This window comes from Pantherophis guttatus, chromosome 2 (assembly GCF_059756535.1).
Source record: "Pantherophis guttatus breed Tessera chromosome 2, ASM5975653v1, whole genome shotgun sequence".
Lineage (NCBI taxonomy): Eukaryota > Metazoa > Chordata > Lepidosauria > Squamata > Colubridae > Pantherophis > Pantherophis guttatus.
Genome location: NC_142064.1, coordinates 277,904,618 through 277,922,939, shown reverse-complemented (window position 1 = coordinate 277,922,939; position 18,322 = coordinate 277,904,618). Strand labels below are relative to the sequence as shown.

The 18,322-nt window shown below is 46.4% G+C and overlaps 1 protein-coding gene across 1 annotated transcript; it reads right to left on the bottom strand.

Moving 5' to 3' along the window:
- Positions 1-1,372: 1,372 nt before the first annotated feature.
- LOC148115968 (major histocompatibility complex class I-related protein 1-like) lies at positions 1,373-11,977 on the bottom strand. Its single transcript, XM_087884570.1, has 7 exons — positions 11,774-11,977; positions 6,330-6,575; positions 5,223-5,498; positions 4,326-4,643; positions 3,768-3,833; positions 2,651-2,793; positions 1,373-2,100 (listed from the first exon to the last, which is right to left on the bottom strand). The coding sequence occupies exons 1-7, from the start codon at positions 11,844-11,846 to the stop codon at positions 1,954-1,956; spliced, it is 1,269 nt and encodes a 422-aa protein (XP_087740696.1). The 5' UTR covers positions 11,847-11,977; the 3' UTR covers positions 1,373-1,953.
- Positions 11,978-18,322: the final 6,345 nt, after the last annotated feature.

Below are 18,322 nucleotides of genomic sequence, written 5' to 3'. Positions count from 1 at the left end.
CAGTATGTGTCTTTTGGCGGAGGTAAAGACACCGAGAATCCATTCCTTTGTCCGGTTGCCAAATTCCAAATACTAGGAGCATATTGTCCTCTGAAAATTGTAGGTTTTGTTGTCCCCCCCAAAACTTAATTTAGTTACAAAACAGGATAAAATTCAAAAAAGCAAAGAAAAAAAGAATTAAAAAGGGAGATAAAGGCGTAAGGGGAAGCGACATTGGAGAATGCAAACAAAAAGGAAAAATAAAGAGATTGTTTTGGCAACGTGGGACAAAGATTTACAAAGCTCTTCAGGACAATATAACAGAATCGCAGAGTGGGAAGGGACCTTGGAGGTCTTCTAGCCCAACCCCCTGCTCAAGGAGGAGACTCTATACCATTTCAGACAAATGTCTTCTTAAAAATCTCTTCTTAAAAATCGATGTGCACAATGATTTCTCATATCCCCGTAGTAAGCATTCACAAGACCCTGAGGCCCCCATCTCCATCCCTGCATCTCCCTAAGCAAAACTCCAATGCCTCCTTGACTCCATTCCTTTGTAAGGAGACTTTCCCCGGGGTTGGGGGTGACAAAGCTGGAGAGCCCCATCATTAATGTCTCTGCTCAAGTGGGACTAGCTGTGATCTCCCCGACCAGAGATATAAGACTCCTGCAGGGAGGAACAGAACGGGGCTCAAAGTCAAGGAAAATCACATGGCATTGGATCTGCTCCTTGCCTCACACGGAGGGGATTGCCAGATGCTTAACACCTCCTGCAGCCGGGTCCTTGGTGCTCTCTGAGAGACGTTTCATTACCAAACTAGGTAACATCATCAGTGCTAGAAGGGAGCAGGATTTGCTCTTATTTTTGTATACTTGTGGTTTTCCCTGTCAATGTTGGTGGGAATGTTCTTGGAGATTCCATGATTAAGCTGTTGTTTACCGTTAGCTTCTTTGTCTGATTTGGGGGTAACTGCTCGATTGCGATGTTGTTTATTTGATGGTTGGTCTAATGTTGATCTTGATATTAATTTCTGTTCATATAGGTGTTGATTTCTGGTTAAAAGGTGTTTTGGTATTTTTGTTTCCTTTTGGGCATTTGGATTGTAGATGTTGTTTATCTTTGTGTGCCTGTTGATGGCCACTTTGTCTGAGCGCCAGGCCTCCAGGAATTCTCTCCCGGTTTTTGGATTTGGCTTGATCTAATGTTGCTCACATTAGATCCCAGTTGAAACTCTGGCTCAGTCTATCCCTGTATTGTAAAATTAAGGAGTTTCCAACGTGTCTTCCGACTGCTAGTTGGTGTACACGGATGTGCTTTGCTGGTCTTCTGTTGCATTCATCCTGGTGGGCTTCTCATGATTAGTCCAGATTAGGAAAAACACAAGGACAGGTGTTTCTCGGGATGAGAGAGCAGCGAACAAAAGGCTACCATCTCTTTTATTAGTTATCAAAATACAGCGTCATCAGAAGGCGTTATTATGGCTACACATCTCATATTACATACAAGAAATAGAAAAGCATCCATATATTCTCCATATAAGTTTCACATTCTTACCAATTACAGTAAATCACGTGAATTCTAGGAAAGCAATACTTAAGGTGCAAAACAAAACTTAACTCTGGCTGTGTTATCATATTTGGCTTTGTTCCCAGCATCCCATCACCTGCCAACAAAGAGGCCCCGTTCTGCAAGGAGATGTCTCTGCTTATGCAGGCACAGCCTATGTTATTAACAAAGAGAGAACGAATAGGGCCCTTCAGAGAGTATCCATATGAACCCGCTTTTTCCACTCAGATTATTTCGGTGCCAAGCTCCATATATTGTCCAACCAGTTAAATTGGTCTATACATGTACTATGGCCACCGCATTCCCACAGTCTTCTGCCTGCTTATCCTACATAGTATATGTTGGAGGTGACTCTTTCTTTCTTCTGGGGCTTCTGGGTCTTTTGGTTTAGGAGGGCTTTACTTGGTTTAGAGTAGGATTGGTCTTGGCCTGGAGAGGTCTCTCCCATTCCATGACTTAGGTCTTTGAGGCAGCTCTCCTTCTCGCTTGCGCAATGACACCACCATGATTTCTGGATCACTCTGAGGCCTTTGCCATCCATTGGATACCTTGTGCTTCAAAGAGAAAAAAATGAAGTCAACATCCCCATTTGCATGGGGGGGGTTTCCTCTCTCCTCCCCTCAACTCTTTCCCCCCCATTGCAACCTCCACAGGCAAGAGGGGAAGCAGCCAAAGAGGAAGGAAGGATTACAACCCTCCTATGCACAAAGAGCTGCTGATGGGGCTGTCTTCATTTCTCCCCCAGGGTTCCTTATGCCTCCAGTTCATCATGGCCAAGGAGCCCCCGCATGTTTCTCCAGCAGTCCTTTTCCTCCCACCCCCCACTCCAATCCTTCCTGGACAGAAACCCATTTCTCCAGGGTGCCCCAACTCCTGCTCATGGCTCCTTCCCCATCTCCCTCTCTCTCTCCTGATGGGCCAGAGAGGCTGAGCTGAGCCGGATCTTCCCCTGCAGAACAGGTCATCAGAGGAGCCAAAGGAAGCCCACGATCCACACAGGATTACTTTGGAAAAAATTTAATCCCCCACCCCAACAACCCTGATGGTCTTGCTTCTCAGGTATATCCCAAGGCCAGAGTTTTGTTTCTTAAAATTCAGATTCACCTCTGATGTTGTTTTAGGTTGGAGCAACCTCTGTGATTGCATCTCCTCTTCTGTACCATCCATAGAGGGAGAAAGATTGCTTTCTGGAAGACGGCAGGTTGTCACTTCCTCATCGAGATTTTTCCTGTGTTTCTTCCACAGGTCTGACAGATGGGAAAAAGAGAAGACAGCTAGTTTGTTTTGGGGGCAGCAGCTCCTGCCTGAGCTGGAGAAGGATTTATCCTGAACACTGAAGGAAGGAACCTGAACTGAATCACCATCAATTACTCTACAACAATTATGCTAAACCTCTTGGATTCTTGTTGCTGGTACAAGACAGAGGGTGTTCCCCATGGACTCTGGACTCAGAAGTTCTTAATTCAACTGTGACAACTTTTGTGATCCAATCTTAACCTAACCAGATCTAAGAACCAACAATTTTGGCTGATCTTGGAAGGCTAAGCTGGGTCTAGCTGGGTCAGAGAATCACAAGCCAGTCAAAAGGCCCATCCTGGAAGAAGGAAATGGCAAAGCACTTCCAAATCCTTGCTGAGAAAATTACCAGGATGCATTTGGTGAAACTCAATTGAGGGGAAATATCCTGCATCCTCCCTCCCTCTCGTGTCTCTTGCTCTGAGCAGAGGAGCAGAAGAAGCAGCAAGAACTTCCCCCACTGGACCTTCCCCCCTGCTCTTGCTTGTCCCCAGATGTGATTGCAAGCAGGGGCAGAGGGCACGGGGCCCCTCCCTCCATGGACCTCCCCTTCCATCAGAGCTTCCCTTTGCCAGAAGACATGGCAAACAGATCTTGCTCAGGGACAGGATTATGGATTTTCTAGCACTTAAAATCATTTAAGGGACTTCTGAGCTGCTGATATTTGCTCCTCTAAAGTAAATCCATTAATGCCAGAGTTTTCCTTCCAGACAAGAGGAATGGGGGGAATGCATTGAGATTTGTAGGAAGTGGGGAAATGGCTGAAGAGTTTCTCCTTCCTTTCTGAACCATGTTCAAAATGCTGTTTGTGGGGAAGGGTCTCGTGGGGCTCCTGGCTGCAACTCTTAGGGAGACTCTCTGAGCAGCTCAATCAGCACAGAAACACACAGGGATGGGTGTCGGAAGGCATATTTGTTTCACTTACGTATTAGGAAGAGAATCCCAACTCCTGAGATTGGGGCACTTCCCAAAGGAATCCACCACCCTGTAGCTAAAGAAGGAGAAACATGGTTTTGATTAGACAGATGCTGAAGTGGAGATGCTGAGCAATTTCCTAATCTGCACTGGAAGTTTCCCCCTCCTGGAGGAAGCAGATCCAGACTGCAAGATTCAGTCATTATACTTTTGTACAAAGAGTAGTATTGATGTAGCTAACATCCGCTCTTTTAGTCTGCTCTACCTTGTTGGGTTAATAAAAGCCCATCCTCCCCTGCTGAAAAGGTCACCACCGAATGACATGGTATAATTTGTCCCATCAGAAAATTCTACCCTTCAGCTTCATCCCATATCTATTGTATCTCCCATCTTCATGTATATCATAGTACATGAAATCATACTGTATCTCATATATCTTCACACCTTTGCTCTCAATTTCTAACTCCCCTGTTAGAAATTGCTTCTCTCCTGTTCTCTGCCTGAAAACAAGAGATGATGCAGTAGAAAGTCTTTTCCCCACCCTTTCCCACATTGGTGAAAAATCTACCTCTGTATGTCCAACTCTTGAGCCTCTTGCCTCTTTCTTCCTTCAAGGCCAAGACCAGGGGCTCCCGCAAGCCCTCGTGCTCCAGGTGACACTGAAAATGGTGCCTCTCCTTGGGGTCGATCTCAATGCTGAGCTGGACATAATAGGTCCCGTCCGAGTTGGGGACCACGTTCCTATGGAGGGTCTCGTACTTGCAAGCCTCTCCGTCCCTCATCCAGGTGGCCTGGATCTCCTTGGGGTAGAATCCATGGGCCTGGCAGATGAGGACCTCCAGGCTGTCATCCACCACCTTTGAATTCACCTGCCCCACCGGAGGCTCTGCAGGAAAAGCAACACCAGAATTCCTGAGTTTTCTAGAGTTTCTGGCAAGATGATTTAAGGACAGGGAAGCCATAATATGGCCATCCTCTCCCTTGCCTCCTCTGAACCTCTTGGGAGCCTCCAAGATGGGTCATTGAAGTTCTTTAGATCTGAAAAGGGTACATAGGATTTTGGATAAAGCTCTCCAATTGACCAACATCATTGTAATGCTTGGGCTTTGATTTAATTTACCCCTCCCCCTCCCAAAATGAATTTGATCAAATTGTTCCAGATAAAAACCAGGAAGAGACTGATCTTTTCCTCCTGACCTGAAAACAGGACATTTGTTTCTTCTGCCTTACAAGATTTTCTCAGGGAAATGGAATGAGACTTTCGGAATCAATTTTTTGCTCAAGTAGTATTGTTGAAGCCCTTATTTTGGGGTGCATTGAAGATTATTTTCCTTCTGTAATGCAATGTGGGATTGCTGCCTGGCTCTTTTCTGCAAAATGTGGCTTGGCTATGTAGGACAGAAATAATATGGGGAGGGGGAGTTTACAGAAACATGCACAATGGAGACCCCCTTTTGCCACTCACCTGTCCTCTGCAGAGCCTCCTTCTTGTAGGACAGGTATCTCTGCAGCCACTCAATGCAGGTCTCTTCCAGGTAGGCTTTCACTTTCTCTGACCACCCTGGATCCTCCTCCCACTTCTCCTTGACCTTCTGGGCCTGGGGCTGAGCTGCCACCCATCTGAGGGTCTCCTTGTCGAAGCTGATGAAGTCCCACCCATTGTAGCCATAGTGCAAAAACCCTCCTTTGCGCCCATCTTCCCAGAGCTCACAGCCCAAAACTGCCTGCCAGGTGTGAAGCCCTGAAAAAGATCCAAAGCAGGTAGGTGTGAATTAACAGAGGGATAGAATCAAGATCACGTGAAGTGTTAATACCACTTTATAAGGCCTTGGTAAGGCCACACTTGGAATCCTGCATCCAGCTTTGGTTGCCACGATATCAAAAAGATGTTGAGACTCTAGAATGAACGTAGAGAAGAGGAACAAAGATGATTAGGGGACTGGAGGCTAAAGCATATGAAGAACGGTTGCAGGAATTGGGTACGTCTAGTTTAATGAAGAGAAGAACTAGCGGGGTGGCATGGTAGCTGTCTTCCAATATTTGAGGAGCTCCCACAGCGATGCGGGAGTGAATCTATTCTCCAAAGCATCTGAAGGCGGGACAAAACACAACAGATGGAAACTAATCATGAAAAGAAGCAACCTAGAACTAAGGAGAAAATTCCTGTGAGAAGTGGAACAACTTGCCTCCAGAAATGGTGAATGCTCCAACACTGGAAGTTTGTAAGAAGAGATTGGACAACCATTTCTCTGAAATGGTAGAGAGGGTTGGAGTAGACGATCTCCTTTCCATCTCTGTTATTCTGTTAAAAGGGTCCAGGGTTCCTCCCCCTAGACAGCATTAGAGCCTACCCCCACTTCCCATCTGGGGAGAGGATCCTGACTTCTCCTTCCCCTCTTTATCACACAAGGATACTTCAATTAAACCTTTTGGCTGGGCATGAGGAATTTCTAGGCGAGGGAGAAAATCAGGAGTGGCGGGTGGGGAGTAGGGTGTCTTTACTTACCAGGAAAGAGAATCTCCCCATCATACCCACCTCCAAACATCAGAGGCCAAAGATGCCACTGCTCACCTTCACTCAGGAGGTTGAGTTTTGATAACTTTTTCAGGTCAGCCCTGAAGACTCTTTCGGGAGCCAGAAATCTCTCCTCCTCTGCCTCTTCCATCCAGGGCACCAGAGGCTCCATCTTCCTGGTGAGGCTGTCAAAGTGAGCGATGGGCTGGTCATCCAAGTAGGTCTTAATGAAGAACTGAGGCAGCCCCTGGCTGGGCTCTGGCAGTTGCAGGTAGAAGTAGCACAGGGAGTGTGAGGGAGAGCCTGGAGAGTGAGCAGAGAGAAGAGCAGAATTGGGGGGTCTGCCCTGCAGCTCTATCCCATCCAACATATTATAGCCACCTGGAATCCCCAATAAGTGGGCCGCCCTCCTTCAATCAATCAGAATACAGCTGGAGGAGACCTTTGAGATCTTCTAGTCCAACCCCTGCTCAAGCAGGAGATTGCATACCATTTCAGACTGTCCAGTCTTCACCTCCGGTGATTAAACACCTAAAACTTTTGAAGGCAAGCTGTTCCATTGATTAATTGTCCCCTCTGTTAGGAAGTTTCTTCTTAATTCCACATTGTTTCTCTCTTTGATTAGTTTCCATCTATTGTTTCTTGTTTTGCCTTCTGGGGTTTTGGGAAATAAGATGACCCCCCTCCTCTTTGTGGCAGCCTCTCAAATCCTGGAATACTGCTATCATGTCACCCCTAGTCCTTCTTTTCTCTAGATTGGCCGTACCCAAATCCTGCAACTGTTCTTCATATGTTTTAGTCTCCAGGCCATTAATCATCTGAGTTGCTCTTCTTTGCGCTTTTCCCCAAAGTCTCAACATCTTTTTTGCAATCTGGTATTCCAGGTGTTGCTTTTTGAAGTGGTACTAAAACTTCACATGATTTTGATTCTATCTATGCCTCTGTTTATACAACCAAGGATTAGTGGTGGGTTGCCCCCCCCCCGGTTCAGACCGGTCCTATAGAACGGGTAGTAAAACCGGCGGGAGGCTCCACCCACTGACCCTGATGTTATCAGAAGCGATCTGCTCACGCGTGATCCCGTTGCAAACCGGTAGTAAAGGTAAGGAGAACCCACCCCTGCCAAGGATGGTGTTCACTTTTTTTGAGGCTCCTGCCTCAAGTTCCTTCCTTTAAACCTAAGGAAGAAGCCCCAGCATCCCTTGGCTGACCTTGAAAACACCTGGGCAAGCAAACATCTGCTTATGGTATCCACACAGCTTCTCTGGGCCCTCAGGCTACTTGTGTGCCTGACTCTGATCACAAAGCCCCTTGCCAACCACGGGGAGGGGGAGTGTCATCAGGAAGGGGAGGATTGATCTGTAGCTTCCTTGTTAAGAGTGGTAGAGAGGCAACCCAGCCCCTCCCCCACCCTCTGGTTCTTCCCAGCTGATTCTATTTTCTTTTTATATATATATATATATATATAGATAGATAGGTCTTTGGTTATTCGGGTCTTCTCCCACGTAAAATTGGAAGTGTCTTGGCGACGTTTCGACGAAGTCTCATTCGTCATCTTCAGGCTGGTGTTCTCGGCTTCGTGCTTCCAGGAGCAATGTGAGATCGCAGCTGTCTCTTCCTTTTAACTGCTAGTGGGGGTGTGAGCTGATTGGGTGGGAACTTGGCTGTGTTCTGATTGGGTGGAGGTGTGTTCTGATTGGTTAGGGGCTTGGCTGTGCTCTGATTGGCTGGGGGTGTGTTCTGTTTGGGTGGGGGCTTGGTTGTGCTCAGCTTAGTCTGAGTTGCAGGGGGATTTGAGCTGGTGAGCTGCGTTGTTGTTGTTTGGCTTCGTGTTTGTGGCCGTGCGAGCTCTTCATGGTGGGTGTCAGTCTGCTTCATGTATGGATTGGAGAGGTTTAAAGTGGCTAATGATGCAGCTGCGGTCTGGCTTCTGGTCCTTGGTCGTGGCTCATTATCAGTGTGGGTTTGAGTCTGCTTTCTGCGTGGATGTGTGATGGTGACATCAGGTGTGGCACTCGTGAGTGTGGGTCTGGTGTCATTCGTCGTGTTAGGGACTCGTTTGTCAATAAGGGCGGGTTTCCAAATGGCTGGTAGGCGGGAGGTATCGTTTCGTTTGTTCATGCTGTGTGGGCGTTTTTCTATCTCGATGGCTTCTCTGATTATTCTGTTGTTAAAGTGTTCAGTTTTGGCGATAGTTCTGGTCTTTTTAAAGTCAATATCATGTCCTGTGGCTTTAAGGTGTTGGACCAGGGAAGAAGTTGGTTCCTCTTTTCTGACTGAGTTCTTGTGTTCTTCTATGCGTGCACTTATTCGTCTGTTGGTTTGTCCGATGTATGTGGTGGGGCAGGCGGTGCATGGGATTTCATATACTCCTTGATTTTCTAACTCAATTTTGTCTTTGGGGTTCCTTAGGATGGTGGATATTTTTCGGTTTGTGCAGAATGCTGTCTTGATGTTATGTTTGTGGAGGATTTTGCTTATTCTGTCTGTGGTGCCTTTTATGTATGGGAGGAGGGCCTTGCCGTTTTCTTGTTCTCTGTCTTGGATTTTAGTGGGGGTTTCTTTTTGGATTAGGTTGGTGATCTTATTTCTTTGGAATCCATTGGATGTTAGTACGTTAGTGAGGGTGTGTAGTTCGGTTTTTAGGTGTTGTTCGTCAGCTAAGCGTTTTGTTCTGGAAATGAGTGTCTTGGCTACAGAGTTGATCTGGGCAGGGTGGTGGTGTGAGAGTGCGTGCAGATAGCGGTTTGTGTGTGTTTTCTTCTGGTATATAGTGTGTCCTAGGGAGCCATTGGATTTTCTGTAGACTAAGACATCCAGGAAGGGAAGTTGGTTGTTCACTTCTGTTTCCATGGTGAACTGTATTTTGGGGTGTAGGCTGTTGAGGTGTGTGAGGAAGTTGTCCAGTTTTTCTTTCCCATGTGGCCAGATTATGAAGGTGTCGTCCACATATCTGAGCCAGAGTTTGGATTTGTGATCGGATTTTTCTAGAGCTTGGGTTTCAAAGTATTCCATATAGAGGTTGGCAATGACAGGTGAGAGGGGTGATCCCATGGGTGCTCCTTCTGTTTGTTTGTATTTCTGTCCATTATAGATGAAGTATGTGTTGGATAGGCAGTGGTTGGTCAGATCTAAGATGTGCTTGGGCGGGGGGGTTATATTTGTTTTGGATAACTGTCAAGGCTTCTTTGATTGGTACTTGGGTGAAGAGGGATATGACATCAAAGCTCACGAGTAGGTCACTGGGCTGTAAGTTTTGTTGCTTTATGATGTCTATGAACTGGAATGAGTTTTTTACGTATGAGGTGATGGATTCTGCATAGGGCTGTAGTTGTTTGGCGAGAAATTTGGCTAGGTTTTGTAGAGGTGAGCCTATGGAGCTGACTATGGGTCTAAGTGGGGTTCCTTCTTTGTGTATCTTGGGGAGACCATAAAGCTTAGGGCATCTGGATGATTTCTCTCTGGGTATGATTCTTTGCTGAATCTCTTCGCTGATGGGGGAGGCTTTTATTTTGGATCTGGTGGTTTTTTCCAGGTAGGTGGTGGGGTCTGTGTTTACGGGTTTGTATATGGAGTCTTGGAGTAGGTTGTTTAATTTGGTTTGGTAGTCAGATGTGTTCATAACCACCGTGGCATTGCCCTTGTCTGCTGGTAGGATTATTATGCTGGTGTCTTCTTTCAGGTTAAGTAGTGCTGTCTGTTCCTCTTTGGGTAAGTTACTTTTGGGTGGCTTGCTGGTGCAGAGGATGTTGGTGATTTCGAGTCTGATTCTGTTTGCATCGTCGGGGTTGATTTTGGTCAGGCTGGTTTCAACTCTGCATATAATGGTTTCAGTGGGGATGCTTTTGGGAGCGACTGCAAAGTTGAATCCTTTGGAAAGGACATTGGTTTCGGCTTTGGTGAGGATCCTATCTGAGATGTTATGCACTGTTTGTTTCATGTGTGGCTGTGAGGGTGGAGGGGATTGTTTCTGGCGTTCTTGTAGTCTTCAGAGTTTGTTGGTGTGTGTGTCTGTCTTGAGGGTGGTCTGTGTTTCGGCTCTCCAGATGGCAAGTTGTTTGGATTTGTCCCAAAGTGCGGGGTGGATCTTGTTGCTGAGTTTGAGGTGAAGTGTGAGGAGATCCTTGTTGATTCGGTCTAGGAGGAATCTTTTTCTGTGGAGTTCATTTCTGATTAGGGCTAGTTCTGTTCTTTTCAGAATGCGTTTGGTGGCTGCAGAGTTGAAGTGGAATTTCAGTTGGAAGCCTGTGGGGATTAAATTTTGATCTCGGCAGTTGCGTAGGAATGCAAGGTCACATAAAATGGAAGCTCTTTGGACTTCGAGTTTTTCATAGGTCCTGGTCAGATGGTGGATTTCCTCCCCGTAGAGGTGGGATATCTATCTATCTATCTATCTATCTATCTATCTATCTATATATATATATATATATATATATATATATTATTTATAAGTATAAACTAAACAGAACAATGAAACGTATAAAACATAAAAACATATAAACATCCATTTCAATACATGTCCAGTTTGTCGCAACTATAATATACATTTCTCTTTGTATTTTGACTCTTCCTTATTTGGTCATTCCCTATGTCTGTTCTTTGTTTCCATCATATTATATTTGGTCATTTTATTTACTTCCTATTGCTTCATCTCTTTCCTATCTTTCAACCAACTATACCACTTTTCCCATACTAAGTAAAAGTCATGTTCTTCCCTATTTTGTAATTCCTTTGTGAGTCTATCTAATTCCGCACATTCCATAATTTTATTGATTACTTTATCTGGTGTTGGTATATCACTATTCTTCCAGTGTTGCGCGTATAGTATTCGTGCTGCTGTTATCATATGTATAATTAAATAGGTTATTTCTTTTTCATAGTATCCATTCACTATGCCTAGTAGGAAGCTTTGTGGTCTTAGTTCTATCTTTTGGTGTGTTATTTCCTCTATTTGTATTTTGATCCTTTGCCAATATTGTTTCGCCATTGGGCAGGTCCACCACATATGGTAATAGGTGCCTTTGTGGTGGTTGCATTTCCAACATGATTCTATTTTCTGATGAGTAGCAGGTAGCCCCCATCCAGTGTTTGAGCTCTGAAGGTATCCCTGTGCTGGAAAAATTAAATAATGAAATAAAGCTGCAAATTCTTCTACAAATAGCCCTTCTTTTCTTTCCCCCTCCTGTCCGCCCCCCCCCCCCCGTGTCTCCTGCTGCAACCTCTTTTGCCACCTTCTGCTGTCCCTACTCCCTTCCCCTTGCGTAGATAAATGAGACCAGTCCCAGGATAATCCGTAAGTGGAACCTGGCCAAGTTTCAGTTACCAAAATAGCCCTTCGCTCTCTCCTCCGCTATTTTCTCAGATATACAAATGGGAATGGATTATAAAGGGAAAGCGAAGCGTCGCGAGGGAAGGCAGATTTTCCCTTCTGGGAAAGGAGCTTCGACGGGGAGAGACCCAGCCCAGGGCAGGCTCCCCCTCCCGTCCCTTCAGGCACTCACCGCAGCAGCCGCTCCGCAAGGAGGCCCCCAGCATCGCTCCCAGGAGCCAGAGGCACGCCCGGTAAAGAGCCATCGCTCTCCAGCCACTTGTCCCTTTAGACAAAGGATCAGACCGGCAAGCCGCACCCCTTCTTCCTCCGTCTGCCCTGGAAGCGGTATGCGTGCACCAGCATGCCTACCGTCCCTGTTGTACTTACTCTTTTCCTGTATCCAAATCATGTTTACACTTTTACCTGTTATCTTGTATATGCTTGACAAATAAATAAACTTAAACTTAAAAGAAGCGGGAAGGCCTGGCAGGTGAGAAGGGGAAGGATTTTATTTATTTATTTATTTATTTATTTGATTTATATGCCGCCCTTCTCCGGAGACTCAGGGCAACTTACAATGCGTTAAGCAACAGCCTTCATTCTTTTGTATGTTTTATACAAAGTCAGCTTATTGCCCCCACAAACGGGGTCCTCATTTCACCTACCTTAGAAAGGATGGAAGGCTGAGTCGACCTTGAGCCTTGGAGAGATTTGAACCAGCAGTAAATTGCAGGCAGCTGTGTTAATTACAGGGTGCACTAAACCCCTGTACTATCAAGGCTCTTTTCTTTAATGACGTGGATTTAAAGGCCGCCCGATCCCAGATGGCTCTCATTTACCCAGGCAATCCAGTTTGAGACAACTCCCATCATCCCCAGGCCGCAGAGGAAGAAGGGCATTGTAGTCTCACGCCCCCCACCCCCACCCCAAAGGAGCAGGCGGGTCTCCCTCCTGGGTAACCAGAGACGCTGAGCTGACCGGCTCCTCCACAAAGGCCATTCCCACAACGCCTGGCCCACCAACTAAGCGGTTGGACTACTAGGAGGTCTTCAAGGTCCTTTCCAATTTTACTATTCGATGTTCCTCTGCGCACTCGGGGCTGGGCAGATTTATGGCCCGAAGTCTCCTTTCGCTCCGGCTCCTTTCCTTTCTTAACTCTCTAGGAGGTATCCTTTCCTTCTGCCCAAAGGGTGCTTCGGGGCTGGGACCCAAAGAGAGAGGGAGGGAGGGAGGGAGGGAGACAGACCCTGCTTTCTCCTGCTTTTCGTTCTTTCCCTCCAGCTGCAGCGGGACGAAATGGGAAGATGTTAAAACTAAAACAAAGCAAAAGAAAACCAGAAGGCCGCGGAGAGAAAGGTGGAAGCTCCCCTTTTTTTACCACCTCGGCTTCTTCCTCTTCCCTTTCTCTCCCGGCTAGCACTCTGGAAGGGGGAGGAGAGGAGTAGAGGAGAGGAAGGAAAGACAGATTCTCTCTTGCAGAAAGTCATTATCCCATATGCGGAGTTGTAACTAAGATCCCCATTATCTGCTCATAGAATCCTTTCATTAAATACAACTTTTTTTTATTGAAAAGTTTTACAAAAAAGAGAAAATTTCCCCCCCTGTTCCCCCCACCCTTTACCCCCTTCCTCCCACCCTCCCTCCCCCCCCCACTTCCCAGAGCGAAATACAAGGTATTTCATTTAGTCAAGCATAAACTAGATTAATCTACTTATCCTCAAAGTACTACCTCCCCCACTGAAACCTTAACTCCACTATCGATAACCAAATACTTCTAATACTAACAATCATTCATAAGCTATATGGGGGGGGGGTTCTTGCAGTGGGGGCGGTTTTTGCTGCGGTGAGTTCCTGGAGCGTCTTGCGACCAGAGGGGGGGAGGAAGCAGAAAGGGGAGGGGGCGTGTCCTGGGCTGGGTCTCTCCTCCTCGAAGCTCCTTTCCAAGGAGAGAGAGAAAGTCTGCCTTCTCTGGCGCTTCGCCAAGCCTTCCTTTCTTTTCTTCTTCTTTTTTTTTTTTTAAAAAAAATTGATTTATATGCCGCCCTTCTCCGAAGACTCAGGGCGGCTTACAATGCGTTAAGCAATAGCCTTCATCCTTTTTGTATATTTATACAAAGTCAACTTATTGCCCCCACAATCTGGGTCCTCATTTCACCTACCTTAGAAAGGATGGAAGGCTGAGTCGACCTTGAGCCTTGGAGAGATTCGAACCCTGCAGTAATTGCAGGCAGCTGGTCTTAATAAGCTTAATAACAGGGTGCCTTAGACCACTGTACTACCAAGGCTTTCTAATCCATTCCCATTTGTATGCCTGAGAATATAAGTAAATAGAGAGCGAAAGGCAGTTTTTGGCAGAGGAAACCTAGCCAGATCTGAGCCACGCATTACTCTGGAGCTGGTCTAATTTACATATGCAAATGAAGCAGTGACAGGAGAGTGTGGGGGGGGAGGAAATTGCAGGAGGGGAGTTGTGGGGCAGGCAGGAGGGGCAAAGGAAAGTGGGGGGACTCTTTCATTGTTATTTTTTAAAAATAAAACAGGAAGGGACCTGTTTCCTACAGATTTTATATTGGCCTGATTTTATATTGGTTTTAAAATTGATGCTGATTTTAATTGAAATGTTTTAAATTGTGGGCCAAACTATTTAATTATTTTAAAACTATTTTAACTTTTGTGTACCAATGTTTTATTTTTGGCTGTTCACCACCCTGAGTCCGAAAGGAGAAGGGCGGTATAGAAATTTAAATAATAAATTAATAAATTAAAAAAAAACAAAACACCGGGAGCCATAAAACCTGGGTGGGTGTGGCCAACTCGATGTCATTCACTCCCACCCAGTCCCCCAGTTCCATCCAGTCATGTTAAGGTTATTGTTGTTGTGTTACCAACCAGCAGAGTAGATTGCACAGAGAAACGTTGCTGAGAGCAATGAATAAGAGATATGCAAACTGGTTTATCAAAAGCTTACTTTATAGTGGAAAAACAGTTTCATAGTCTTTAAACAAATTCAAGTCTTTGCCAGTAAATCAGTAAATCAGTCCAGTAGTTACAGAATCTTCTTACTCAACAAACAGTAGTTGGTTAGAATAACAAACTCACTCTGGTTCACAAACCACGATGGTTGCAGATCCATCCAACGATGATTACAGATAGCAACTCCTCTCAATGGTAGCTTATCATCACAGCTTCATCATAGCAGCAACCTCTCAACAGCATATCATAGCAGCAACTGAACATGTTGCAGTACCTTGCTTAAATATTCTTACAACCAGTAATTATGTAATTACAGCATGACTCAGCATTAAAGCCACATTATACATATACAGATAAAGTAACAGTATACTTATATTGCCTGGACAACATAGTTAGGCTCAAACCATATCCTAACAAGTCACGCATCCATTCTCTCTGTCTCTCTCCCCCCCTTTCTGTATCCCTGGGTCTGTCCCTCTCCCTCTCTTCCCCTCTCACCTGCTCTCTATGTATCACTCTGTATCTCTCTGTGTGGGTGTCTGTGGGTGTGTCTCTCCCCTCCCTTCAGGCGACCATCCTCCTCCTTCCCCCCATCTCTCATAACTCCCTAGCCGGGAGCAAAGCACAGCAAAGGTGCGTGCGGGGTGGGCGGCCGCTCGCTTAAGGAGGGTCTTAACAGGACACGGCTTCTCTCCTGCACTTATGCTCCAGTCATCGCCTTGCCCTGCCATCGCTCACCCCTGGCAGCTCTTCGGCCCTGGGCGGAGGGAGTGTCTTTCCTGGGGGAGTAAATTAAACTGTGTTGAGGCAATTGAAAAGTTCACGTGGATGTGTAAAAAGAGGGAACCTTTATCTTTTAAAAGACTCTTTTCAAGGGTGAGTGTGTGTGAGAGGGAAGAGATCCCATCCCGTCACTCCCACTCCCGCCGGGCGCGGCCAAAGCTTTTTTTTTTTTATTGAAAAGTTTTACAAAAAGTTTACATATTTCCCCCCCCCTTCCCTACCTCAACCTCCCCCCTCCCCCCCTCCTCTTCCCAGAACAAATTACAGGGTATAAACTTCAACAATCATAATCAATCCTAGTCTAAACAATTATGACATTCCACATCTCTTGTTCCTTCAATTCCCTAATTACCCGCCTAACTTGATTACTTAAAGACACACCAAATATCTATATAGTCATTCATAACCTATCTGCAATTTCTTATTCCGGTATTTATTTTGAATATAATCTATCCATCTTCTCCAGTCTCTTAAATATCTTTCATTTGAATGATCCTTCAAGTACGCCGAGATTTTTGCCATTTCTGCTAGATTTGTAACTTTCATTGTCCACTCTTGGATTGTAGGTAAGTCTTGCTTCTTCCAATATTGTGCCACCAACAGTCTTGCTGCAGTTATTAAATTCAAAATCAATTTGGTCTCTATAACTGTACAATCCGTAACTATACCCAAAAGAAACAGCTGTGGTGTAAATTTCAACCTCTTTTTAAGAATATTTTGTAAAATCCACCAAATTTTTATCCAAAACGCTTTAACCTTTTTACATGTCCACCAAATGTGAAAATAAGTGGCATCCTCACAATTACATCTCCAACATTTTGGTTGTACATTTGGATACATACGAGATAGCTTTTTTGGGTCTAGATGCCATGTATAAAACATTTTATAAAAGTTCTCCCTTAAATTTTGCGCTTTGGTAAATTTCACATTTGTCACCCATATTTTCTCCCACGTTTCCATCATTATTGGCTGTTCAAAATTCTGCGCCCATTTTAATCATACAGTCCTTAACTAGCTCTGTTTCCGAGTCCATCTGCGGCCAAAGCTTGAAGGTCCGAGAGGGACTCGAACTCCCCGCAGGCTCTCCGGCCACCCTCGCTCGCTCTCTCCCGCCTCCTCCGTCTCCGCTTGGGGCCTCCCCGCAGCTCCGAAACACAGCCGGGCGCTTCTTCCCTCCTTGCCTGGGGTGCGGTTTCTCCATCCCTCCGCAGCCTCCGTTTCCACGCAGATGCCACCGTCGCAGGGCAAGAACCAGGAATCGCAGAGCGTCCGCCTGGTTGCCGCCCTTCCCGTCGCCCGGCTCTGCGCCTCTGTTCGGGGCTTCCTCTGGAGGGAAGACGGTCCTTGCCTCCCTCCCACCTTTCACCCCCCCTCCCCCACGACCTTCAGTTCTTTATTCGGTTCTGGGCAGCAGCCTCGCCAAGGCGGCCCTGCGACCGTTTGGGCCCCAGGAGCCTCGACGCCAGGGGTGAAATCCAGCAGGTTCTGACAGATTTTGTAGAACCGGTAGCAGAAATTTTGAGCAGTTCAGAGAACCGGCAATGCCACCTCTGGCTGGCCCCAGAGTGGGTGCGAATGGAGATTTTGCAATATCCTTCCCCCAGGAGTGGGGTGGGAATGGAGATTTTGCAGTATCCTTCCCCTGCCATGCCCACCAAGCAACACCACGCCCACCAAGCCACGCCCACAGAACCGGTAATAAAAAAATTGGATTTCACTACTGCTCAGTTTCTTGGTTTCTCCCCTGGAGGTAGGAAGCCCACCCTCAGCCCAGGAAGGGTATCTCTCACCTCTGCCTACCTCTCAGGATTGTTGTGGGAGATGGAGAATCAGAAGAAATGCTTTTTTATAGTCTGAAGTACCTGGAGGACCTGATGGTTGCAAGGGGGTGACTGGGGTGTGTGTGGGTAAGAGTGTTTGGAGGGGGGGATCAGGCCCTAAGAAAAGGCCGTTGCTTTCTTTGATGTTCCATGGCTTCCGTGTAAGAATTCCCCCCTTTCCACACTTGCTGGTTTGCACAGCTGCCATTTCACCAGAGTGTTTCCAGAAGGGACAGGGGCAAGGGATGAAATCCAGCAGGTTCTGACAGGCTCCGGAGAACCGGTAGCGGAAATTTTGAGCAGTTCAGAGAACCAGCAAATACCACCTCTGGCTGGCCCCAGAGTGGGGAGGGAATGGAGATTTTGCAGTATCCTTCCCCTGCCACGCCCACCAAGCCATATCATGCCCACCAAACCACTCTCACAGAACCAGTAGTAAAAAAAAATGGATTTCACCACTGGACAGGGGACAAAGTCTTTCTCGGTGGGGAATTCTGGGAGTTTTGGTCTACGGGGCTGAAATTTGCCAAGGTTCAGAAGCACCGCTCTAGACAGTGTCCAGGGGCAGCCCCAGTCACAACCAGCAGCCTAAGGCTTGGGGGCTCTTTCAGGTCCAACATCCTGTTTTCCAGTTTCTCTTTTTCAAATCTGGCACCTGCCTAATAAGGAACAATCCAGCGTGGCATGACTAACAGATTTTGCCAGACACGCCTGCACACAGTACTTTACATGCACACTTCCTCTCTGACTTTCACTTCCCTGCATGAGATGGAACAACCCAGCATGAGATGAGGAGCAGAGTGTGCTTAACAAGCATGCACAAAACACACGCATAGGCCTACACACCAACAATTCTCCCTCTCTTCCCCCTCCCCGCCCTCGGGATGTTCAAACATATATAGACCTGGGTGTCCCTTTCTGCAATTTAAATCAGGGAGAAGCCGCTGGACCTCATGGTGAGTCCCTCCCTCCCTGAAGGCCTTGTGGGGAAGGGGTGGTGGTGGCCAGGGCGAGCCTCTCTTGGTCCCAGGAGAGATTGTGGCTTCAGGGCAATAAACGAACTCAGCCGAGAGGGGGCAGCATAGGAAAGGAGAGGAGAAAAGGCAAGAACAGAAGCCACTGAAGGGGAAAAAACCAGATCAGGAGAAGAGAAGATTTCAATA

Bases quoted from the DNA above. Each gene is read 5' to 3' on its own strand.
- LOC148115968 (XM_087884570.1), bottom strand. From the start codon at position 11,846: ATGGCTCTTTACCGGGCGTGCCTCTGGCTCCTGGGAGCGATGCTGGGG. The intron at 6,576-11,773 runs GTGAGTGCCTGA...CTCACTCTCCAG, and splicing joins CTTGCGGAGCGGCTGCTGCG to GCTCTCCCTCACACTCCCTG. The intron at 3,834-4,325 runs GTAGATTTTTCA...CTCCTTCTTTAG, and splicing joins CAAGAGTTGGACATACAGAG to CTACAGGGTGGTGGATTCCT.